At 47.8% G+C, this 25,611-nt stretch overlaps 1 protein-coding gene and 1 pseudogene across 1 annotated transcript; one reads left to right on the top strand and one right to left on the bottom strand.

The window, feature by feature from the left end:
• Positions 1-6,786: 6,786 nt before the first annotated feature.
• Positions 6,787-25,578, bottom strand: PRRT4 (proline rich transmembrane protein 4). Its single transcript, XM_021002390.2, has 4 exons — positions 25,420-25,578; positions 22,811-23,497; positions 22,081-22,197; positions 6,787-9,165 (listed from the first exon to the last, which is right to left on the bottom strand). Exons 2-4 carry the CDS (start codon positions 23,427-23,429, stop codon positions 7,352-7,354), a joined length of 2,550 nt encoding a protein of 849 aa, XP_020858049.1. The 5' UTR covers positions 23,430-23,497; positions 25,420-25,578; the 3' UTR covers positions 6,787-7,351.
• LOC110219225 (putative monooxygenase p33MONOX pseudogene) lies at positions 18,038-19,104 on the top strand (annotated as a pseudogene).
• Positions 25,579-25,611: the final 33 nt, after the last annotated feature.

The following is a 25,611-nucleotide window of genomic DNA, read 5'->3' as shown; positions in this document are numbered from 1 at the left end:
TACTGACTCTGGAGAAAACGGGGGTTAAAACATCCCGTCTTATATTTAACTACCTCTGGCACTTTAGGCAAGTTACCCACCCAATGCCAAAGGGATCAGTAAAATGAGAGAGTTGGGCCCCTGCCAACTTAGTTCTATGCTCACCCTCCTTATCACATATATTTGCAGCTTTTCTGGCTATCTATGAGACTGCACAAAGCATATGTTTGGTTGGTGGTTTGTATTGATTTTTGTTTTTACATGCCCTACATCTTCTAATATATCTCCCCCCCTTCCCCATTCCTTATGTCAAAAAGTAAAAGAGAAAAATAGAACAGTTTTTTTTTACTTTTTTTTTTGGTTTTTTGGAACATTTACTTTTTTTTAAATAGAACAATTTAGGAAAAATATGCACCAACTAGGTTGAACATTATATGCAGTGTTCTCTATTCATAATCCCCTACCTCTGCAAAGACGGAAGGAAGATGCATTGAACCAAAGTATTTAAAATACAATAAAAGCAAACCTCTCTTGGCTTCAGTTTCCCCCTCTGTAAAGTGATGGGGTTGGATTAGATCAGCGGTGCTTTCTGAACCTTTTATTTTTCTTTTGAGGCAATCAGGGTTAAGTGACTTGCCCGTGGTCACACAGCTAGTAAGTGTTGGAGGCTGGACTTTAACCTTTTTTTTATGCCATGGGTCTCTTTCAGTCTAGTCAACTCTATGAACTCCTCAAAATAATGTTTTTAAATGCACAAAATAAAATACACAGACTTACAAAGGAAAACAATATACTGAAATAGTTATCAGAATATATTTTAAACAAGTAAACTAGTCACCAAACTAAGAATCCCCAGATTAGATGATCTCAGAAGTTCTTCCAGTTCTAAATACAGGATCCTATGACCAAACCTCTATTCAGATGCCATTTATTCAGAGAACAACACACAACATGTGAAACAGATGTTTACACCAATTGACATAATCACAATCAGAATAAGAAGAGATGGACAGACATGGACTTGAATGAGATAAAGGAGATGGGGTTAGCCAGAGATTCTACATGCATGAGAAATCCCCAACACACACACACACACACACACACACACACACACACACACACACACACACACAAACCAGTGCTCCGGCACTGAATTAATGAAGTATTTATTAATTTCTTACTATGTCCAAAGCACTGGAAGAACAAACAGAAAACACAGTCCTGCTCTCCAGGAGCTTACATTAGGTTTCAGCTGGAAGTCAGATGGAACAGTCCCATGATCTTGAGGGTACCAAAGCAAAGCAGATGTTAATACCTCTTCTTTAATGTCATTTCCACTGATAAAATAATGTCGAATCATAGAGAATGTAAAAAAAAAAGATACTAATACAAAAAAGCAAATACTTTGGTTTAGAGTCTCATACATAGCCCTTTTTGTTGCATTTGTGCATAAATTGGATTTAAGTGAGGCAGGACTGCATGAAATTATCAAGCTCACTCTTTCTTGCAGAGTAATCAAAGTCCAGTGGCAGGACAAAAGGCAAGAGGCCTGGGATGGAGTAGGGGCAGTTAGATGGCACAGTAGATAGAGCACCAGCCCTGGAGTCAGGAGGACCTGAGTTCAAATCCAACCTCAGACATAGAACACTTACTAGCTGTGTGACTCTGGGCAAGTCACTTAACCTCAATTGCCTCCCCTCCCCCCCCAAAAAAGGCAAGAAGCCCAGGATGAAATGTATGACTGCAGCTTCTTCAATGCCTGACCAAGCTCTAAGCACTCTATGCCTGCTTCAGCTGCCTTCATGGCCATTGAAACAAATTGTTCTCATCTGTCCATTCTTCACACACTTGGAGTGACAACCCCCTAAGTCACCCACAAGTTTGAGGCCTGTGGGTTAGCCCATCTGCCATGATGGTTTTGTCAGGGTGTGGCTGCTGCATGTGATACAGCTTCTTGGAGCCGCAGGTGAGAGTTGGGTGACAGGTGGACACCAAAGGCGGATAAGCAGCCTTGAAAGGGGCTCAGCAGCCCTCACACCAGAGACGCTGGTCCTCTTGAGCACCCCAGTAAATAAATAGCCAAACAGTCTGTAGATGTTGAACCATTTGGCAGTACAGTAGATAAAGAACTAGGCCTGGAGTTAGGAAGGCCTGAGTTTACAGATCTGACCTCAGACACCTTCTAGCTGCATGACCAAGTCACTTAACCTCTGCCTCAGTTTCTTCAATTGCAAAATGGGGATAATAACAGCACCTACCTCGAGGGTTGTTGTGAGGATCAAATGAGATAATATTTGTAAAGCGCTTCATGAATAAGTGTGAATATGGCACATACTAGGTGCTATATAAGTGCTTATTCCCTTCCCCACCAAGGACTTTGATGACAAGAACTTTTCTGGGTCTTCAGCAGCTGTGGCTGTACAGCACCTGCAGGAGCAGTTACCAGGCTGCATTTCCACATGGGTGGCTTCCCAGGATGATGGCTGAGGGCACTGGGCTGGAAACATTGCTAGTCACAAGGCTCTTGGATTCAGGGTCTGGGCTGTCCCCATCGGGGTCTGAGGAGAGATGCTGATCAAGGTGGAGGGGGCGCTGATTTGACTTACCTGGCACATGCTGCCTCCTCTCTGTCCCTCAGGGCGCCTTACTGCTTTAGCTAGTTTGACTTGACTGCCGTGTGTGTGTGTGTGTGTGTGTGTGTGTGTGTGTGTGTGTGTGTGTGTGTGTGTGTGTAGCAGTTGGTGGGGGTATCTCAACTCATCTCCACAGGAGAATTGCTTATCCAGATAATGGCTCTGAGAGCTGGGCTGGAAGCAGGATTGGTGCTCTGGGGTAGCCTTCTCTCAGGGCTCCAGTGCTTAGCTGCCTTTTAGTGGAAGACCCTCAAAAGTTTTTGCTGGTGATGAAGGGAAGATGGGCCACCTCTCCACAATGATTTCACCAATCAGTGGTGGCTGTGGGAGCTGAGATAGAAGCAGGTCTCATGGTTTAAAAGGTAATGCTAACCTAAGACTCTTGGATCCAAGATCTTGGACTGTCTCCATCAGGGCCTGAGAGGAGATGATGGTCAAAATGGTAGTGATGGTTTGAGGCCTAGAAGCTCAAACATGAGGCTTCTGAAACCCAACACAGTGACTTTTCTCTAGTCTCCACTACCTTGAAAGGCCAGAATCAGGCCTGGGAAAATGATTATGAGTTGGCATATTCTAGGTACCCTGTTCACCGCCCCTATAGTGCTCAGCACAGAGCCAACATAGGCCCTATTGGCTTGCCTCTTCTTCAAAAGACATTGCAATACTGTCCATCAGAGGGCAGTAGCCACCCATAGTACAGCACTGTAGACACCCAGAGACTGACACATCACAAGTGCTTGTTCCTGTATTTCCGAGTCAGGCAGGGGACAGCCAAGCTCTCCATCTCAATGCTCCAAGTTGCTTGCTTAGCCTCACCCCCTTCCCCCACTGCTTCAGCTCTGGTTGGACAGGAGGCTGACTCGGGGATATTCACTCATAAATCTCCTCAGGACACATGCGGGGTATTTTTATTAAATAGCAGCAGCAGCGATACCCCCGCCCCACACCAATTCTCACCAGGCGGCCAGGGGAAATACATGGTGAGCTACCTTCCCATCCATCACCGTCTAGGAGTAAAAGGGACTGGTAGAGGCTTGTCCCAACCATCATCTTCCAAAGTCATAATCCTCCATCTATTCCCCTTTGGAAACCCAGGCTGGTTTGACCCACATTCTAAGTCCCAGACAGTTTGGGGCAAAAGAGTCCAGCTTGGGACACAAATCAGACACTCCTCTGGAAAAGCTACTCTGGGCAGGAAGCCCAAGAGTGAGATAAGAGAGGCAAAACAAAGTGCCTCTGACTCTTTATTGGGGTCAATGAAGTTAGGAGAGTTCTTGCTGAGGGGACACAAAAAAGAAAAAAAAATGGTGGGCAGCTAGGTGGCACAGTGATATAGAGCACTGGCCCTGAAGTCAGGAGGACCTGAGTTCAAATTCAACCTCAGACCAAACACTTGACAGTTATAGCTGTGTCACTTAACCCAATTGCCTAAAAAAAAAAAAAGGTGGAAAGATTTGAGGTTCATAGCTCCCCGAAGAGATCTCAAAGGTCTTTTATTCCAGCCTTTTATTTTTTTTTCAGATGAGTAAACTGAGGTCCAGAAAAGCCAACTAACTTGTCTAAATCAGTGTCATACTGTTTGGTGCCCCCAAACTAGATTGACCCCTCTCTCCTCTATCACTGTCCCCATCCGTCATCTTTTACCAGGGGTTCTTAACCTTTTTTGCATCATGGACCCCTTCTCAGAATGTTTTAAAATACACAAAACAAAATAATGAATTATATTGAAATTGTTATCAAAATGTATTTTTTAAATGCAAGTTAAGAACTCCTGTCTCTTTGTATGACAAGGGCAAGAATGTATGTAACAAATTTACTGCTAGATTATAAACTCCCTGAGGGCAAGGGTTTTGTTTTACTCTTTTTTGTTTCTCATCCCAGCACCTCTAGAGGGTGCTTGCCACTTAATAGGTGCTTGATAAATACCGGACAAATTGAATTTGTGAGTAGGTGAGAGAAAAGGGCTAAAGGGAGAGAATACTTCCTGTTTAAAAAAAAAAAGTGAATGAATGCCCAAATACCTAAGCTTTGGAGGAGGAGCCTGTGCTTATCTGTGAAAGATAATGACCAAGATAAGAACTGGGAGGAGACCCAAAGTGAGGAGTTGAGAGCTGGAAGAGAAGAGAAGGTCCAAAGAAGGAGGGGAGTGGGGATCAGAGAAGCTTTCTCTTAATTCAAAATCCAATCTCTTAATCAAAAGCAGCTGAAACAAACCAGCAGCCCTACTCTGCCTCTGCTACTATCCTGGTGAGAAATGCCTGCAATTCAGGAGCTGGCAGCTTTCTGGGTCCTAGACCAAAGTAAAGCTGCAGCAGGATGTCTGAGCCAAGCCCTCACTGATGGAGCAGCCACAGTCCTCACTCCCCCACCTCCTCCATCCCTATCTGTCTCTATCATCCCCACCCCCAAGCACTGTTGCTCAGCGTTCACCCCTTTGCTGACACCTCCCGCTGCGGGAACCAGGCCAGAGCTCTGCACACCCCTTGTTCAAGGCAGATCTTTATCCGCAGAGATCAGGGCTCTGGCTCTTTAATCTCATTCCTCCACTTTAGAGAGATTATTTTCTCTCCCTGCCCCCCCTTTCCTTCCATTTCTCAAAGCCTACAAGAATTCCTTTTTTTTTTTTTCCCATTCCCAAGCTCCTATGTACGCACCCTACAAGTCAGCCTTTGGCTGTAACTAAACATGTAAACATGTGTGTTTGTGTCTATGTGTTTCTGCTGGACCTGATCCTGAAGTCTATATTCAGGAGCATTGCTAGATTTTCAAATCGTGCTACACGCCTGATCCATAATTCTAATGTCATCAGATCAACTATATTTATAGTGCACTGAAGAAACAAGTGAAGATGTCCTCATTACTGTATTTCAGGGAAATGTCAGATGGACCTTGCTCCAAAAACACTGATCGTCCTAGCAATATAGAAATTGTAGTATTCCTGGCAGCTATATATTTGTATTCCTCTGGGTCTCTCAGCCTTATGACTTCTGTCCTAATTGGTGAATGGGAAAAGAAGCTAAGAGAGAGGGTAATGCTGTCCCTGAGAGACAGGAAGAGAAATGCCCCCCCCATCCCCTAGTATATCTGTAGGTAAGAAGGAAGAGTATTCCCACGTTGATGCTTGTACTACTATTGGCATGTAAGGATATAGGGACAGACATGAGTCACTTATTTCTGTCTTTATATATATATTACACTGGTTGCCACATGGCATAATAGAAAGAGTTAGGAGGGAACTCATTTGAAGCCCCACCTCCAACTAGATGTGTGACCATGGAGAATTCCCTCAACCTTGCTGAACCTCACTTTCTTCATCTGTAAAATGAGGATAACAATACCTCACAGAGTCATTGTGAAGACCAAATGAGAAAAATGCATACAAAATGATTTGCAGAACTTCAGGTCCCAGGAAATTGCCAGCTGTCATTAGGGAGAAAAAAACAGTTGTCACAAGGGTGAGGGATAATAAGATAAATCGGTGCCTTCACAGTGTAAGGAGAAATCAAAGAAGGTTTGTTGGATCCCAAGAAAAGAACCTTATGGGAACTTCACAAAGGATGGACAGTCATGAATGAGGTGTTATCTGTATCATTGAGGGGGAGAGAGAAACTTCCAAATTAATGAGTTCACAGATTAGGGGATTCCTAATAGCAGAAGCAGGGGATCTCAGTCCAAATCCATCAAACTCTCTGGTGATGCCCATGGACTTAATTCTTTCCTGTTCTCAAAGTGCTTTTGAGGGTAGACTGTCAGAACCTCCTGGTATTTACAGAGCTCCCCTTAGGTGCAGCCCTAATTGAGCAATAATGCATGACACCAGGAAGGATGGTCATTGCCTTCTAGAATTGTGTTTCTGCCCCAGTCCCCATGCTGATTGGGAGCAGCCCTTTGTCTCCTACAAGAAATTAATCTTCCAGAATCAGACCCTATGGGGCAATTAAAGTAGATGAGCCCCAATCTGTCATCCGGATAGTCAGGAGGTCCTCAGGAAGGTGTTTCCAGGAACAGCTGGGCCCACCAGAAGAAGCTCCAAACCCAGTTATGAACTCAGGAGTCCAGGGGGTTAGAGCCAGGGTCCGGGATAAAACTAATAATTGCCTTTCTTCTCTCACCACATGGTGCTGCCTCCACCACCCCTGACTTCCTGCCTCTCCCAATTAATCAGATGCATCTCTTCAGAAAATATTTTATTGATAAATTAACTCTAAAAGTAGCCACTTTCTTCCCGGCCACTGGATGGGTCAATGGTGCCATCTGCGGGGGAAGGAAGGGCAGGAAAGAGGTGGGACCCATGTCACACACACGCAAGCTATTGGATCCCTGGGAAGGCAGAAGTGGGGGTAAGAACTGACATAGGGGTTCTGAGAGAGCAGCCCCCCACCACCACACTCACCACCCTGAGTGGAACCCAAGGTTGTCAAAAGGAATGGAGCACCTTGGAACTTTATTGCTGGTGAATCCAAGGAGAGTCAGACTCTGCCAGGCTGCAGTTGCCCATAGGGTGGGCATTAGGCATCAGTGCCCAGGGCTGCAGAGAAGAGGCCATTCTGGTGCCTTCCTCTGGTAGGCCCCATTCATGGCATTAAGCCCCAACCCACTCATCCCCAGGGGAGGGAAGGGGTGTTTGAGCCAGGCAGGATTAGGGAAGGGTTACAGTGTACAGGTCACGGGCAGTGCAGGTGCCTGAAGGAACAGGGCAGAAAGAGGACAGCAAAGGAACTGCCCAACCGGCCGGCCCCTCACAGATCTATGGTCTCGCTGCTGATGCTGAGCTCGTCAATCTGTCGGCAAGCATCCAGGAACTGCTCCTGGAGCAGGGCTTCTTCCCTGGCCAGCTCTGATCTTTCTGGAGAATTGCAGGAGGGCAGGGACAGTGCCCTATAGCACCCAGGGGCAGGGGGACTGGAGCTATTCCCTGAAGGTCGGGGGGTGCTGCAGATTCCTGCCAAAGAAGATCGAGGGGGCTTCTCTGGGCTGGAGCAGAGCAGCATGGATGAGCTGTCCCTGGAGAGTCCATACAGAGAGCCCGAGGAGGCGCTGCTGCCCACCAGCCAGGCCCCAGGGGAGGGAAGCACAGGGACTGGGGAACTGGGCTCTTGCCCCTTGATGCCATTTGGCCCCATCCCAGAACTATGCTCACTGGAGGTAGGTCCAGAGAGATTAGGCCCTGGCAGGGTCTCCCTAAAGACAGGACCCTGGAGAAAGCTTGGAGTGATTAGGACCTCACTGCAGAGGGCCTCCGCAATGCTCCGATGCAGGTCGATGGGGGAGGGGAGGCAGAAGTCCACTGTGCAATCACTGCTGGTGCCTGGGGAAGAAGCTGCTGAGGGGGCTGTGTTGGCAGCCACCCCCTCAATGCCCAGGTGGCCACTGCCTGGGAGGAGAAGGTCAGGACCTGGCCCAGTCAGGGCACACAGAGGCAACAGCTCAGCCTCACCCTGTTCAACGGCGTTTCCAGGGGGCACCTTGTTTTGGGGTCCTGGTTCCCAGCCTGATGGCAGCAGTGGGGCCCCGTGACCTGGGGACAAACGGAACAGCTTGGCCCAGCATCTCTGGGAAAGCCGGGGGCTGCAGAGTACCGGGTAGAGCCCCAACAAGGCTAGTGGTAGAGCCACGCCAACCTCACCCAGCCGCACACCCAGCTGGAAAGCCCACCAGGGCCAGGGCCCTGCCAGGCCCAGCTGGCCCCCATAGCCCAGAGTGTACAACACCATGTAGCCCTGGAGTCCCCCGCTTAGCAGGCCAAAGGCCCCTGCCACTGGGGCTGTACGGGCTGCACGCTGCCATGACTGGGGCAGGGCAAAGGGACCCCGAGTCAGTGGGGTTGGGGTGGGGCCCTTGAGACCAGCACCCCCCAGAGGGACCCCTGGCCTCCGTCGGCTCCTCCGGCAGGACAGAGCTAGTAAGAGTCCTGAGAAAAGGGATGCCAAGAGAGCAGCAAGGCCCCGGGAGGCTAGCAGAAGGGGGAAAAGGGGCCTTGAGATGGCTCCTGCCATAGTAGCCCCAGCAGAGAGACCCAGCACCAGCAGGAGCAGGGTGGCCAGGCCCCCAGGGCAGCGGGGTGGCTGGGGGCGGGCCAGCAGCAAGCAGGCCAGCCCCAGACAGGCAGATAGGCAGGGCAGAGACAAGTCATGCAGGAGCAGACGGGCCAGTGCGGGCAACCTCTCTCTGTGCCCATAGGCATCATAGAAGAGAGGGAAGGCCCGGGCAGCTCCAGCTGAGAGCAGAAGTAAATTGAGTAGAGCTAAGCAAGGGGCTCCTGGTGGGCAACGCCAAAGCAGGAGTGCCAGGCTCAGCAGGGCCAACAAGGCCACCAGCCCAAAGAGCGCACCCACCCCATACACGTGGGCCTCCCATGCCAGCCCCCACCGGGCTCGGGCAGAGGCCCAGTCAGCCTCTAGGTTCAGAAAAATGGGAGGTAACGGAGCCAGCGGAGGGAGATCCTCAGGTTCAGGCAAGTCCATGGTACCACAGGCTTCTGACCCACATTCTGGCTGTGCTGATGAGGTCCTCTGGCTGGTTGGAGAAGGGTCATTTGGGGTGGAAGTGATATCTACAACCATAGGAGACAGATAATTAGTAAAGCCACCATGCTGTCAACTTCCAGCCCACTAAGTACCCAGCTTAGGAACTTCACCCTCATCCAGGGGAGCCTGCAGCCTCGAGTGAAGTGAACTTCACAGTTCAAGTTTGGATTCAGTCAAAGGGCAGTACTTGAGGACCTAGAGGGCCACATGTGGCCTCCAGGCCCCAGGTTCTCCACCCCTGCCCTACGCCATCACTAGGACAGACAGAATCTGTCAGTCCATCCAGGACTTTTCTTTTCCTTCCCTTGAAATCAGACCTTTGGGGCTACTCCCCAGTCAAACAAGCAAGAAAGCATTGATTAACTACCATGTATCAGGCTCTGTGCAAAGCCATGGAGATAACAAAATCAAAAAAGCAACCTTGCTCCCCAGTGCTCCATCCTTCCCTTGGTCCACTGTCTACTCTTCAGTCCTTGCTTCTCCCTCGGTTCCCAACCCCTTGTCCTCCAGGTCACATTCAAACTCATCAGCCCAGACTTGTAGCCTTGTCCAAGCCCATCGTCACCTCCACGGCGCAAATGAGCTTTTTCACATGGAACCTAAAATGTTTCAGAGGGATGAGACTTCTGGGGATCATTAAAGGATCTCAGCTCTAAGGCTACAAGGAAACTCATTTTATAGGTATGAAATCAGACGCCCAAGGAAGTTAAATGAGTGGTGTCAAATTCAAACAGAAACGGGGCCATTAAACTATACATAAAAATCCCTGTGGATTTTTGTATTAAAATTTTCAATGTTCTATTGCATTTTTATTTATTGTATTAAATATTTCATTTACATGGACATGAAATTTACATTACATTAAATATTTCAATTATCTTTTAATCTGGTTAGGCCTGCACTCAGGAGCATGATGCTGAAGTGTCCGACACCTCTGGGGTAAATCATTCCCGAGAGGTTTCCATGAGATAATTGTCAGAAGCCAGATCTGAATCCACATCCTCTAACTTCAGAGTCGGTTCTCCAACCAGTCTTTCTTCCCACCTCCTCCTAATTTTACAGCTCAAGAAACTAAACTGAGTTCTGAGACCCAGACCAGACTTGTCCAAGGTTAAACATTTAGTTAGAGGCAGAGTCAGGATTAGAATCTAAGTCTCCTGGGCTCTCCATCCGGAGCACTTCCCACCCTAGAAGAGTCTCTCTCATAATGGTTTTCAGAAGAGTACCTCAGGCAGCTAGATGGCACAGTGGATAGAGCACCGGCCCTGAGTTCGAATGTGTTCTCAGACTAGCTGTGTGACCCTGGGCAAGTCACTTCACCCCATTGCCTTCTCCCTCCCTTCTCTCATAGTGGCTGTCTTTCTTCAAGGCAATTTTTGTATCTCGTGCCCAGGGTCGCACACCTAGTAAGTGTCTGATTTGAACTCAAAGTCCTCCTGATTCCAGGGCTGATGCTCTACCCACTGAGCCACCTAGCTGCCTCAAATGCTTTCCTCTCATCCCTTCTTCTGTACTATCGGCAAAGCATGGAACAGCCTCTTCCCCCGTCTTTCCCCTTAATGTTCTTATCTCCTCAGGAAAGCTCCCTCATTCCCCTCCCCCTCCCCCTTGCTAGTCATTCCGGTAAGGCTGGGATAGATAGATAGATGTTTCCCCTCTCCGGAGTGTTCTGATAATAGCACAACTTCTCATTCTCACTTGCCACCCACTGAACTCTCAACCATCTGAGGGTCTCACCCGGTTTTCCTAGCAACCACTACAAAGAAGACAAGGCGTTCATCCTGGAAAGTCTGCCAGGCTGTCCCCTAACAGAACTAGGATTATTTTACTGAGGAGGACACTGAGATCGAGGGGTTAATGGGAAGTAATAAGAGTCTAATTCCCTAATCTCTTCTAAGTTGACCAGCTCTGCCCCTCAGCACCCTGCTTGTGTTCCCAGAATTCCAGGTCCCAAATTCTTGGGAAGTGGGAGTAGGGAAGGGAATAAGCATTTACAAAGTGCCAAGGCCTCGGAAACCAGGAATGCCTAGGTTGGAGTCTGGCCTCTGATTCACACGGGTTGCCTAACTATGTGCGGGTCACAACCTTTGAGCGCTCAAGGTAACTATCTTAGAGAAGATGCCTACACCAATGAAATCCCAGGTTCAGCAGGAAGCTTTGTGCTTGAGAAGCTGCAGAAATAGAGATTCTTGCAATTCAACAACAGGTGAAGGATGAGGAGAGGACATTGGAACCTATGACCACCCATCCTCCCAGCAGGCTTAGCTATACTGTGGTCAAAAAAGATGAGAGACAGGGCCACTCGGAGAAGGGAGGGGTATGGTGTGGGATAGACAGGAAGCAACTGTGACGAGCAAGGGGGAGGGGTATCTTGGCCACCGGACTCATGACGCCAACGGCCTGGCCAGTCAGAGTTGGACAACCTGAGGAAAGCCCCAAGAACACACCCCAAGGCTGCTCTAGAAAGAGCTCTTGGGACACATCCAGTGTTAGGGGTGCTCAGGAAAAGAAAGGGAAAAGGCAGGGGTCTGAGAAAGAACCTAGAGAATGAAGAAGGGGGAAAAACTGGAGAGGTGGCAAGGAGTAAGAGGTAGAAAAGTCAGGAGGAAGGTGATTAGGGCAGGGGACAAGTGAGAGAGCTGGGCAGGTGGGAGGAGAGCGGAACTGAGGGGTCAGGAGGGGTGAGAGCTGGAGAGATCAGAAGGGCAAACATACACAGTTCAATTCCAGCTGCACAATGGAAGCTGAGAGTCCTCTGGGATCTCTAGTTAATCCCATTTCCTAAATCACTCTCTCTTTCTAACTCACCCCCACCCTCTGCCACATAGATGTCATGGCTTAAATCTACACAATGTCTAATATTCATCACCCATCAGCAAAATCAGTAGCTTGTGTCTTTAGTGAACCATCTGGTGTTTTATTTAACTGAAGGCTGCTTTTGAAAAAAAAAAGAGGTTTTCAGCACCTCAGAAAGGCACAAGATGCAGAAGAACAAATACTAGATTGGGGGCCAGAGGGTCTGGGTCTGAATTCTGGCTCTGCAATTTACTCCCTATGAGACTTTGGGAAAGTCATTGAACCTCAGTCTCCTTATCTGTAAAATGAGAGGACTGGCCCCTCATCAGGCCAGAGGGGGGACCTCTGGTGTATTTATTTAGTGACTCCTGCACTTGAGAAGAGAGATCCTCAAAGTCTACTTCTTTCTTCCCTGGTTGCTGAACTATTGTGTGTGTACAGATTCTTATTTACTTGAAAAAAAAAAGCAGGGAAAGGGGAGAAGTGAGGTATAGAACCTAGCTTTTTCATCTTAATTTAATATTTGACAGAAAATTAGTAACTATTAACTCAAAACATTTCATTTTCTTTTTCATTTGCATGATCTGTAGTTACACTGACATGGCGAAAGTTCTCTGCCCCATCCTGTTTTCTTATGATGAGCTCTCAAAATTGCAAATATGTCACTTAAACACTGAAATTTATCTTACACCTTTATCTAGTTCTTTAAGACTATATCTACTTATTTGGAACCACACCCAAAGGGCTATAAAAATGTGCGGATCCTTTGACCCAGCAATACCACTTCTAGGGATGTATCCTAAAAAGATCATAAAAATGGGAAAAGGACCCACATGTACAAAAATATGTATAGCAGCTCTTTCTATTGTGGCAAAGAAGTGGAAATTGAGGGGATTCCCATCCATTGGGGAATGGCTGAACAAGTTGTGGTATATGAATGTAATGGAGTACTATTGTGCTATAAGAAATGACGAGCAGGCAGACTTCAGAAAAACCTGGAAAGACTTGTAGGTAATGATGCTGAGTGAAGTGATAGAACTAGGAGAATGTTGTACACGGTAACAGCCATGTTATTCGATGACTAACTTTGATAGACTTAGCTCTTCTCAGTAATGCAAGGATCTAAGACATCTCCAAAAGTCTCATGATGGAAAATGCCATCCACATTCAGAGAAAGAACTATGGAGTTTGAATGAAAATGAAAGCATACTATTTGCTCTTTTTCTTTCTGTCTTGTTTTGTTTTCTCTTTCTTGTGGTTTCTCCTATTGGTTCTAATTCTTCCTTACAAAATGACTAATGTGAAAATATGTTTAATAGGAATGTATAAATAGCACCTATATCAGACTGCATGCCATCTTAGGAGGGAGGTGGGGAAGGAATGGGAGAAAAATTTAAAACTCAAAAGCTTATGGAAGTGATTGTTGATAACTAAAAATAAATAAATTAATAAAAAATAATATATGCTTCTTCCTACAAAGACCTTTTGTTGTATGCAGCATTGCAAAAATAAGGAATAAAACTGATAGGCAAAAAAAAAACCATAGCCTCCAAGCTCCCTCCAAGTTCTAAAGCTACGATCTCAAGATTCTAATTAACCAAGAATAAATGTGAGCATACACAGCTTTACTGAATTCAACAAATGCCATTTGGATGTGCTTAACAGTCTCTAATGAAGGCACAGGTGCCTAGTGACTAAATAAACCATTAGCTAAAGTACCTAAAGGACAAAAGACAGAGAACTTAGTTTCTTCAACTTAATAAAAAAAAAAAAGATTGGACTAGGTAACCTTCAAGGTCACTTCTAGCTCTAAAGCTATTACCCTAATTAGCATAATGAATAAACATGAACACAATGCTTCACTTTACTGAGTCCAATAATTTGGATATGCTAACAGTCCTTAACGAAGATCTCGGCTATCTAGTGAATAAATAAGCCATTAGGTTGAGCACTGAGCCTGGCCCATAGTAGGATGGGTATTGATTGATTACCTGAGAACTGAGGACAAGGTGAAGGACAACTGATACATAACCTGTTTGGTTTCCTCTTCTGTAAAATGAAGGGACCATAGATTTAGGCTAGAAGAAATCTTAGAATTATGAAAAATGACTTCTAAGGTTTCCAGCTCTGGATCTATCATTTTGTAGTCCTAATTTATTGATCAGTAAGGTACATTAATTGATTATTAGGTATTAGCCAGGGCAAATATTCTCTGTCTGTCTGTCTCTCTCTTTTTTTGGGCCCCCTTCCCCGTTCTTCAGTTTCTTCTTACCTTTCTGTCCAATCCAGTGCTTCTATAAAGCTTTCTCTTGGACACCATCCCCAGTCTACCTTGTAGCATCTTCAGTAATAGTTCAAATACATGATAATTACTCACATTTTTGCAAGGTTTTAAAGTTTACAAAGCACTTTCCCCCCAATAACACTGAAAAGTAAGTCATAAGGAAACTGTAGGGAGGAAGAGGAAGGAAACCCTAAAACCCCCACTGTTCTCATCTTTTTCCTTTCCTCCTTCCCCTGCTCTCATCTGTTGGATAATCTTGTTTTCCTGGCCCTGACGGCATAGCCATGCAGCTGGACAGGAACCAATCCTTTCCCTTCAATGGAACATCATGCAATCCAAAAAACCCGCCCGGATTGGAAAGACCCTAGAAGAAACAGAATGACCTCATTTTTCCCTCTCGTCACCAACTTCACCAGGATGTTCTGGGAAACCAGGCCCTTAGGTAACTAAGAGCTCTGGGTTCTGCCCTGCACCCCCTAATGTTACTCACCCCTCTTCTTTCCCTTCATTATCATAGTCCAATGCATCCTTCCACAAAGGCTTGCCCCCAACCCACCAACCACCACCACCAACAGTAACCCTCTGTGTAATGGGGAAAGTACCAGATTTGGAAAAAAGAAGACCCAGCCCTGAGCCCTGGCTCTGCCTCTTACCAGTTTTTTGATTTTGAATAAATTGTTTGACTCATCTGAATCTTATTTCTTTCATTTATACAATGGAGATAAAAATACTGGCACTTTCTGCTTATTGCAAGGAAAGTACCTGACAAACCTTAAATTATAGAATTCTACTCCATTAAAAATCAGTATAGACTCTACCTCAAAGGATTGTTAGGAAGTTCCGATAATAAAAATAATAACTTGCATTTACATGGAGTTTGCAAATTACTTTACAAACATTATCTCATTTAATCCTTACAACAACCCTGTTAGGTATGTGCTACACGTAGCACTAACCTCATTTTACAGATGAGGAAACTGAGGCTCAGAGACGTTAAGTAATTTGACCACGGTCACACAGCAGTATGTGACAGTAGTGGCATGTGAAACCAGGTCCAAGGTCAGCACTACTCTATCCCTACTATAGCACTGCCTCAAATGAGATAACGTAAAGGACACTTCGTGAACCTTAAGTACCATACAAATGGTGACAGCTATGATGCCAGCATGCAGCCAACATCACACCCCAACTCCTCAACATTCCTTCCCTAACACACATACACAGACAGGGAACCCCTGCAGATTCAGAAGCATTGAGACAGGGAACGCTAACACAGCTCACCAGAGAGGAAGGAGGGAGAAATTATTGCATAAAATTGCACAAATTATTGCCTAAAAGATTCTACTTGGCAAGCTCAGCCTCCACAACCGTTCCAAGGCTCCGAATTCAAGTCGTCAACATCACTCAACACCCACTATGTGCCCGGCATTGTGCTAGGTATTATTGATGTGTATGTGTGTGCGTGCGTGCCTGAACAGTGGGGGTGTTGCAAAGGAGAAAGAAAATTCAGTTTCTGCCCTCACAGAATAGATGTAACTTTAATGTCAGTCTCTAAGCCTTCTCCTTGACAGGATTCAGTTTTCCTGCCTGATTTCCTCAGAGAGTCTGGCTTTCTCCCCCATCTTTCCTGGTAAAGGACAAGGAAAGGGGAGGGGCAGCTCGGTGGTATAGTAGCTAAAGCACCAGCCCTGGAGTCAGGAGGACTTGAGTTCAAATGTGGCCTTAGACACTTACTAGTTGTGTGGCCCTGGAGCAAGTCACTTAAACCTGGTTTCCTCAAAAAAAAAAGGGGGGGGGAGCAATGGGATCTTCTGCTTTTTCCTGTCCAGGTTCACTGAGTAGAATCTCATAGGTTCCTAAGACTGAGATCTTAGGACAAAGGTTCTTAACCTTTTTTTGTGTCATGGACCCTTTTGGCAGTCAGGGGATGCCTATGGACCCCCACTCAAATAATGCTTTTAAATGCATAAAATAAAACACGTAGAAATATAAAGGAAACCAATGGTATGGAAATAGCTACAAATTATTTTTTAAAAAAAGCAAGACAAGTTCACTTACACCAGACTAAGAACCCCTGGCTTAGAAGGATCTTAGAAATCATCTAGTCCAATCGCCTTATATCGCAGATGAGGAAACTGAAGTACAAAAAGGGGTTAAAGTGACTCCCAAAGTCACATAGACAGGAAGTGAACAGACTGTGATTGGGAATCCAGGTTCTTTGCCTCCAAATTCAGTACTCTTTCCACTATACTCCTCTGCTTCTCTCTACTCTGCCCAGTCTTCCAGTGGATATGGGGGGAAGGGTGGGGAACTACCAGCATGAGTGGGCAGTTTAAGAGATGGCTAAGGGACAGGAGCTAGGCCCAGGCAATGGCTTGTCTGGAGGAAAAGCAAAGCCCATTTTATCTTTAATTTTATTTTTATTTTTTTTTAGGCAATTGGGGTTAAGTGACTTGCCCAGGGTCACACCCCTAGTAAGTGTGTCAAGTGTTTGGTCTGAGGCCGGATTTGAACTCAGGTACTACCTGACTTCAGGGCCAGTGCTCTATCCACTGCACCACCTGGCTGCCCCCAAAGCCCATTTTAACCAGAGGTAGCCCAGATCAAAGGAACTAAGACAAGGCCTGCTCTGGTCTTGAAGACTTGGAGGCTGTAGTTGGTATAGTTCCTCATCATGCCCACCTCCACCCCATGCAAGGAGATCTTAAATTCCCACAAAACTTCTAGGGAAAAAGAAACTCTGCAGAAATAGTCATGGGCCAATCCACAAATCTCACCCAGGTTCAAAAGACTTCAGAAGAACAAGAATGGATTCATCCTCCCTTGCAAGGGGTTGGCCACTTCAGCCATCCCAGTCGTCCTAGTCAAGACTCACTGATCTCTCCAAAAGACACCAACCATCCAGAGCCTGTCCCAGGGAAATAGGAAGAGAAGAGACTAGCTTCCCTAGGCCATCGGCAAGAAGGAGGGGGGAGGAGGAGAGGAGGAGAAGGAGGAAGAGGAGGAGGAGGAAGAAGGGGAGGGAGGAGGAGGAGGAGGAAGAAGGGGAGGGGAGGAGGAGGAAGAAGGGGAGGGAGGAGGGGAGGAGGAGCAGAAGGAAGAGGAGGAGGAAGGGAGGAGGAGAAGAAGGAAGAGGAGGAGGAAGGGAGGAGGAGAAGAAGGAAGAGGAGGAGGAGGGGGAAGAAGAGGAGTTCTCCAGCTGAGCTAAACCAAGCTGCCTCTGACTGTCCAGAGTCATTAGGCCTTTCTTGGTCAAGGCTGTCACCTGGGTTGACAGGCTGCCAACCAGCATCCTCTTAAGCCATCTCCCACCCTGAGGGCCACAGATACCCCCTTGACACCTTCAGGAGAGGCTCCTCTTTCCCATATAGACAAAGTAGGAAGGTGTCACCAGGAGACCAGTGCTGACTGGCACCTCACTTGAGGGGGATTTCTATGACTTTGAACAAAGTAAGAAACATAACTATCAGGATTAGCTCGGTGCCACATCAAACTTCAGCTCCAGTTCACTCTTCTGGGACCATGGAGTGATTGCCACCCTTCTCATCATTGATTTCTGCACCCAAGACAGTTTTAAGAAGTATTCTCCGCCTTGACTGTACCTCTCTTAGCTGAGGTCCGTTTGGGTCTTGGAGCTGCTTGCATCATAGCTTCGGTTCGCCCCATGCTTCAGCGCTGAGGGAGTGACAGGGGCCTGGAGCCTTGTTAGGCTCAGGTTGCTGTCTGTGGTGGAGCCTAGGGCAGAGGACGGTCTCTTCCCACCCCCCTTTCCTCCATCCCACTCCCCTCCTCACAGAAACCCAGTTGTCTGTAGAGCCTCTGCACGAGAGCTGCTTGGGACTCCTTGCTAGTTCATCACTAGCTGCAGAATGTTTCCTTTTGACATCTTTGTCCTATCTGCGTAACTTTCATCATGGGAATCAGAGTTCTGGATATCTATCTAGAGAAACACCTGGATCACAGTCTTTCATGGCATCATCCAGAGAGCTAGATGTGCCTGCTATTGAGCACAGTACAAGTGGGCTTCTAGGCAAGATGTCTTTGCCAATTGAAATGCATCGTCGGGCATTCAGTTATGATGATGTCCTGGAGGATCCCACACCAATGACTCCACCTTCATCTGACACGTGCAGTAAGGTTCTGTGGAAAAAGCCGGCCATCCCAGATCGGAAGTACCAACAGCTTTCCAAGGTTGAGGAAGGAGAAAATAGTTTCTCCGTTAATCCCTCAGCTTCCAGTGACCAAATGAACAAGGCCCCAGTGGTGAAGGCCAAAGCTACACACGTCATCCTGAATTCTCTGATTACAAAACAGACACAAGAGAGCATCCGCCGCTTTGAACAGCAGGCAGGGTTGACAGACGCGGGATACACTCCCCATAAAGGCCTCATCACAGAAGAAACCAAGTACCACCGTGTGGCAGAGGCAGTCCATAAATTGAAGTTACAGAATGGAGAAATGGCAAAAGAAGATAGACTGACTGCTTCAACACAGTCTTCTCCAAGTGGTACACCCCATTCTTCTCCCAAGCAAAAGCCAAGAGGCTGGTTTACTCATGGATCTCCTACTTCCTTACCTGGCCTAGATATCAGCAGCATGGACTCTGAGAATGGAGATAGAGAGAAGCCCTCATCTAAAAAATGGAGCCTTTTTGGACCAAGAACAAGAACCCTTCAGAAATCCAACTCAGGTTTCAGTGTCCAGTCCTCAGAAGCCATCACCAATGGAGATCATTCGGGTTCAGGCTACTAGAATTGCAGAAGACCCAGAAGCATTCAAGCCACCTAAGATGGACCTTCCCATGATGGAAGGAAAGAAACCACCTCCACGAACCCATAACACCAAACCAAGGGACATGAATGTGTTGACTCCTACAGGATTCTAAAGCTCCCCTTTTCATATGAGCAAAGTCGCTTTCCCTGCTGAACCACTGTTATGTAGAGAGAGAGTATCTTAGACTTTTCTTTTCTTCCCATCCATCTTGCACTTGACATAGGAATGATGTCATCCATTTACAATTCTGCTGAAGATAACATTCCTGGGGAAGTAGTGATTGTTTCTTTTAAATATTTGTAGCAAAGCTTGAATCTTTCTAACGCAGAAAAACCTATTCTGTAATGTCCCAAAGTTTGTCTAAATAACTTCTCAAAGTACACTTGATCACAGCCAGTTACTGATCTATAGAACTAGATTGCAGGGGGTGAGGGAAATAATTAAAATCTAGTAGACTTTGTTCTGCATATTTTATCCAAGATAAAAAAAAAGTATTCTCAAGGGGCAGCTAGGTGATACAGTGGATAGAGCACTGGCCCTGGAGTCAGGAAGACTTGAGTTCAAATTTGTCCTCAGAAACTTACTAGCTGTGTGATCCTGAGCAAGTCACTTAACCCTGATTGCTTCCAAAAGGGGGGAAAAAAGAAGTAATCTCAAGACACAGAGTTGAGAATAGTTGGGTCCCACATTCAGCCCCTCGAAGGACTCAAGTGTTGATCTCTTTGGAACTGGTTGTCTTCCTGGCCAATGCATCCAAGAAATGGAGCAATCTTTCATCCTCATTGTGAGTGGGGCCAGGGCCACCTCACTACATACCTACCCAATTTATACCACTATATAGCAGTAATTTGGAGGGTTCAAGTCCCAGCTAAAATCTTACCTTCTGTAAGAAGCTTTTTCCCAAACCCCCTAAATGCCTTAATCTTGAACATATTTATTTGACGTGGTCATTTGAAAGTTGTCTACCTCATTAGGCTGAGAGCAGGGGCTGTCTTTTGTCTCTCTGCATCCTCAGTGCTTAGCACAATAGCTGGCACATAGGAAGCACTTAATAAATGCATATTACTGACTGACTGACTAACTGACCAGGACATGCAGGACCTGGCAATGTGTACATTGAACAGGCCTTGGCTCCAACTCCACCAAGAATCAACAAGCACTATGTGTGTGCTAGGTACATAGGCCTGAGCGCAACCATGAGTCACTCCCACCCTTGAAGCCCAGGACTGGATCTAGTTTAATCATGAACTTCCCATGGAGTAAGAAGGTAGAAAGGAGCCTGGGCTTCCTGCATCCTCTGAAGTTTTCCGCCTTTGCTATGGTGCACGCATAGTATTTGTTTTTGCACCAAGTCTACATTCTCGCATCTTTCCCCTGAGGAACCAAGCTCTGTCTGCTCCTGACAGCATGTCATGTCAGATCCCACCGCAAAAGGAGACAGCAATACAGAGAGGAGAGAGACAAAGGCAGGCCAGGTAGAGTGTAGAGGGAAGAGGCAAGATAGAAGGGGACCTCAGGGTCTTTATCTGAGGGAAGATGGGTCTCTAGGGACTCTTGCAGCTTTAGAACCTATGAAGGACTATGCTTTGGATGCCTGACAATACATCAAAGAGCTATGATTTTGTTAGCATAGAAACCCCTTCCAACTACTGCAGGTCTCAAACCTCTATAATTTAGTAGATAAGTCTAAGAAATCAGAGAGAGGTTAAGTAACTTGCCCAATATAAAACAGTTAAGTGCCCAAGGGTGCCACGGTGAGGAAAGTATTGGAGTTGGAGCCAGGAAGACCACATTTCTGGCACTTAGTACATATGTGACCCTGGTAATGACCCAGCTCCAGATCAGGGATCCTTCTCCCAGTCTCAGATCAGAGATCCTTCTTCCAGGCTCATATCAGAGATCTTCCTCCCAGCCTCAGATCAGGGATCCTTCTCCCAGCTTCAGATCAAGAATCCTCCTCCCAGCTTCAGATCAGAGATCCTCCTCCCAGCCTCAGATCAAGAATCCTTCCCCCAGCCTCAGATCAGGGATCCTCCTCCCAGCCTCAGATCAGGGATCCTCCTCCCAGCCTCAGATCAGAGATCCTCCTCCCAGCCTCAGATCAAGAATCCTCCCCCCAGCCTCAGATCAGAGATCCTCCTCCCAGCCTCAGATCAGGGATCCTCCTCCCAGCTTCAGATCAGAGATCCTCCCCCCAGCCTCAGATCAGAGATCCTCCTCCCAGCCTCAGATCAGGGATCCTCCTCCCAGCCTCAGATTTCTTCCCATTTTAAATCTATGATCTCAGGATGTCACAGCTAGGAAATGTCTGAGGCAGGATTTGAAGCTGGGTCTTTCAGACTCCAAGTCCAGCACCCTACCCACTAAGGCTTGCTGACTCATAGGCCTTAAGAATAGTAGCCTCTTAATATGTGTTTGTTGAATTTGTTGAATCAGCCAGTGTTAGTAGAAAGCAAGGAGAGGGAGGGGAGTGCAGCAGCTGTAGAAATAGTGAAGAGAAGAAATCTGAGTTGGCTGCCTGACTTGTCTTTTTGTATATTTATTTGCCTCACGGTATCAGTCTTAAACTAGGGCAGCTAGGCTGTCAAAGTGGATACAGCACCAGGCCTGGAGTCAGGAAGACTCATTTTCCTGAGTTCCAATCTGGCCTCAGACACTTCCTAGCTGTGTGACCCTGGGCAAGTCACTTAACCCTATTTACCTCAATTTCTTCATCTGTAAATTGAGCTGGAGAAAGAAATGACAAACCACTCCAGGGTCTTTGCCAAGAAAACCCCAGATGGGGTCACAAAGAGTCAGATACAACTGAAACTACCAAATAATAATCAGCCTTAAAAATATAAACTCCCAGTAGGCAGGAAGTGTGTCCATGTGACTTCCTACAGCACCCAGCAGGGCAGCAAAGTAAGGAATAATAAATTTTCCTCCATTAGAATGTAAGCTCCTTGAGGGCAGGAATAGTTTTGGCCTTTCTTTGTGTCCCCCAGTTTAGCATAGTGCCTGGAATAGAGTAAGTATTTAAAAAATTCATGTTGACTGGATAGCTTGATTTGATGAGGATGAGGAGGGGAGGACAGCAAACTCTTACCTGGAGGTTCACTCCCCACTGAATCATTGCCTGGGGAGGAGCCTGGGCCCGTGGTGCTACTAGTGAGGTTATCCTCCAAAGGCTCCAGCTGGGAGGACAGGGTAGTGCCAAAGAATCCTGTAAAGGGAACAGGCATCCCTGAGACCATGCCCTGATTACCCAGCCTTTCTCTCTCTCTCTCTCCCATCTACCCTCAGGAATGTGCTTCAAGAGGACTTAGGGAGAAACCCCCAGAGGCCCATAGGATGTGGGATAGGATGTAGGAAAGGTCCCAGGACATCATCTAAGCCAACTTCTTCATTTTAGAGAAGAGAAAACTGTGACAGAGTGGAGCCAAGACTTGGTCTAAGTCACATAGAGAATTCAGACCAGAATAAAGGTGTTCTGACTTGACTTTCTAACATACCACAGCTCATCTATGATACATACTTTCTCTTCTACACAATTCCTAAGTAATCAGATAGGTGGGCTTGAAAGATGTATGCACAATGGAGTTAATGGCATGGGATAGGGTCAACACCAGCCATTTGGCAAATGGTCTACACCCCACTGGTTAAGACAAGCTCGGCTCATTCCAGTTTGCACTCTAGGACAGGAAGGGGTTGGATGTTTGGAGGTAATGAAGTGAACAATAGTGGTCCTCTCTCCAGTAAGCTGGTGCTAGGGTGGCCCACCAGTGGTTCCCACATCCCATCTCCGGAGCCCCCATGGCTAGAAGGCCAGTACTCACCAAAGGGACCCAGGCGGCCTGCTATCTCTGCCAGGCTGGCCCGAAGGCTAGGTAGCAAGGGCAACGTCTTGTGCCCAAGGGTAGGTGCTGCCCCTGCTTTCAGCGCCACATCAAACTTCAGCTCCAACTCACCCTTGTGGGGCCATGGGGTGCTGGGTGGAGGGGTTGTGGCTCGGAAGGTTGTGTCCAGGGATATCGTGCTCAGGACAGGAAGCCCATCTTGGGGCCCTGGGTTGGGAGAGGTGGACTGCAAAGGCAGGGCAGAGGTACTGGAGACAGCACTGCCCTCAGCAGACCCCCACTCTGGGGAACTCATCACCGATCCAGAGAGAGTGTCAGTTCTCAGCCCACCGACTGAGTCATCGGGCCCCTGATCCAGGACTTGGAGTCGAGGCTGGGTCTCTGTGGCAAGTCCTCCCCAGGCAGATCCAGGTCCCCGAACGTGGAATTTAAAGTTGAGGCCCAGGTTGAGAGACAGCATGGAGGCCTCACTCTGAGGGCGTGGGGCCAAGGTGGTAAGAAAAGCACCAGGAACTGGGGAGCCAGGCTGGGGGGTCACAGGGGCACCCAGGAGGGCCCAGCAAACCAGCCCCAGCCCAACCCAGCCCTGCCTGGCCATGGCCCTCACACTGGATACAGGGAGAACACCTTACCTCCAGAGAGAAAAGCACTGTCCTGCTGTCTGTCCTAAAGAAAGGACAGATGCCCCAGTTAGCCCTGCTTGCCAAGGAAACCCTTCAGCCTCCCCTCTCCTCTCCCTGGGACAGACACATAGAAGGGGGCAGGGTGCACTTCTGACTCAATAAAAAGGCGCGGGGAGGGCAAGTAACAAGATCCTATGGAGAAGCCAAAGGTCTTTGGCCCCGAGAAGGGGAATGATGTTCTGGCTCCTCTCTCATTGCCCCCTTCTCTGCAAAGCAAACTTAGTGCTTTGCACATAGCAGCCACTTGATAAATGTTTATTGAATGAATGAACCTCTCTTACTCAATCTCCCAGGCTTTTATTACTCTGGCCCGAATCCCTGGCCCATCCCTGGCCTCCACAGATCTGGGGCTATGTGTCCTAATGCTGCAGTATACATCCCTACGACCCCATCAATTCCCTCCAATGCTTCCTTCTGCCCTTTCTTACCCTTACCTAAAGCAACCAGTTGCCCCACGGCCCTGTACTAACCTACTCTAATTCACATAGGGCACTGGGAGCTTCCAGTCACTTCTCTGTCTTACCCCCACCTGTCCACCTTGAAGGGCTAGGATTACTGACTCCAAGCCAGAACATTGGCTCTTTAACCTAGCTGAACAACTAGGGCATAAAGGAGACAACCGGGACCTGGGGGAAGGGAGTAAAAAAGGGGAGAGGACCCAGGAGGTGTTTAGGGAATTGGAAGAGAGAATGGGGGAGGGGAGCTTCAGATTCTAGCAAGAGAAGCCCCTCCCAGCATAGGAAGTCCACTCCTGGCTCTGATTCTAGCTCTGTCCTGCTTCCTTCTCTACTTGCCCCCCAACCCAACTCCCTCTTGGGGAATTTCTGTTCCTTTTCCTGCAGGGAGCTGGGGGGTGGGGGTGGGATTTCAGAGCTAAGAAAGGCCCCAGGCTCCTGGCTCCCCAGGGAAGAAAGCCAGGCAGACCCAGACTCTTGACTCCTGCAGCTAATCACAGACACACACCACCACCATGGATGGGATAACCAGCCACATCAGGCTGGGTGGGGGTGGGGGATAGGGGGTGGGGCCGGGAAGGGAGGAAGGGAGGGTGAAAGGAATACGAAGGGGAAGGGATGAGATAAGGATTCACACATGCACAAACAACCCTCACATCACACACACATCTACACTGTACACCCATATTACACACATGCACATTTACACACCCCCTACAGACGCCCATATAGGCAGCACACACACCAGTCCATTCTCTCAAACATTCTCTCCCCCCTGTTCAACTCCTCCTTCACTCAACATGCCCCCACACTAGTAACACCTATGTCTTCACTCACACCCCCTCACATACACACAACCCACAATCCAGCCCAGTCCTACACACAAGCACGAGCACACACATGCATATACACTCCCCCAAGACCAGGGATGCGCTCATCTACCTCCTCTCCACTCCCACTCAGCCAGATTCCACTGGGTTTCCCCTGGGGTCAGTCTCATGTAAAAGTCCCCTCTCAGAAAGGGGAGGAAACAGACCCTCTTCCCTGGTCCAGACCCGCTTGAAAAAGGCCAGAAATGTTGAGCCCCTTCTCCCCTGCCTCCCTTGGCTACCCTCATCTTCGGCAATGAAAGGAACAAGGGGGTAATGAATGGGGAGGGTCTGCCCTTGAGACATCTCCCTACACACACACACACACACACACACACACACACACACACACACACACACACACACACACACACGTACACACACGCTTTGCTCTCCCCCCACTTGCCCACCGCCCCGTTATATCCAGATGTGTATGGCGAATCCCCCAGCTTTTCCCGACCCCTGGAGTCCTCCTGGTCCTTCCCTATCACCCGGTCTCCGGGTCACGGTCATCACCCACCAGCGGATCCCGGAGCCCCGCATCCCTCAGCCCCAGCCCGAGTCCCAGAGCCGGTTCTCACCGTGCCCAGCTCCAGAGGCTCCGCTGGCTCTAGCTTCCCGCGGGCTCCGCCTCCTGGCTCTGAGCCTCCGGCTCCAGCAAAACCTCCTCGCTCTGGGTCTCGGTCTCTGTCTCTCTCTGATGATTTTTCCCTCCCCTTCTGCCTCCCTCTCTCCCTCCCTCTCTCTCTGCCTCTCTCCCTCCTCCGTCCCCT

Source organism: Phascolarctos cinereus, unplaced genomic scaffold (genome assembly GCF_003287225.1).
Source record: "Phascolarctos cinereus isolate Bilbo 61053 unplaced genomic scaffold, phaCin_HiC Scaffold_1;HRSCAF=81, whole genome shotgun sequence".
In the NCBI taxonomy this organism is placed as follows: domain Eukaryota; kingdom Metazoa; phylum Chordata; class Mammalia; order Diprotodontia; family Phascolarctidae; genus Phascolarctos; species Phascolarctos cinereus.
The sequence above is the reverse complement of the archived record's forward strand: the minus strand, read 5'-3'. Positions and strand labels throughout refer to the sequence as shown.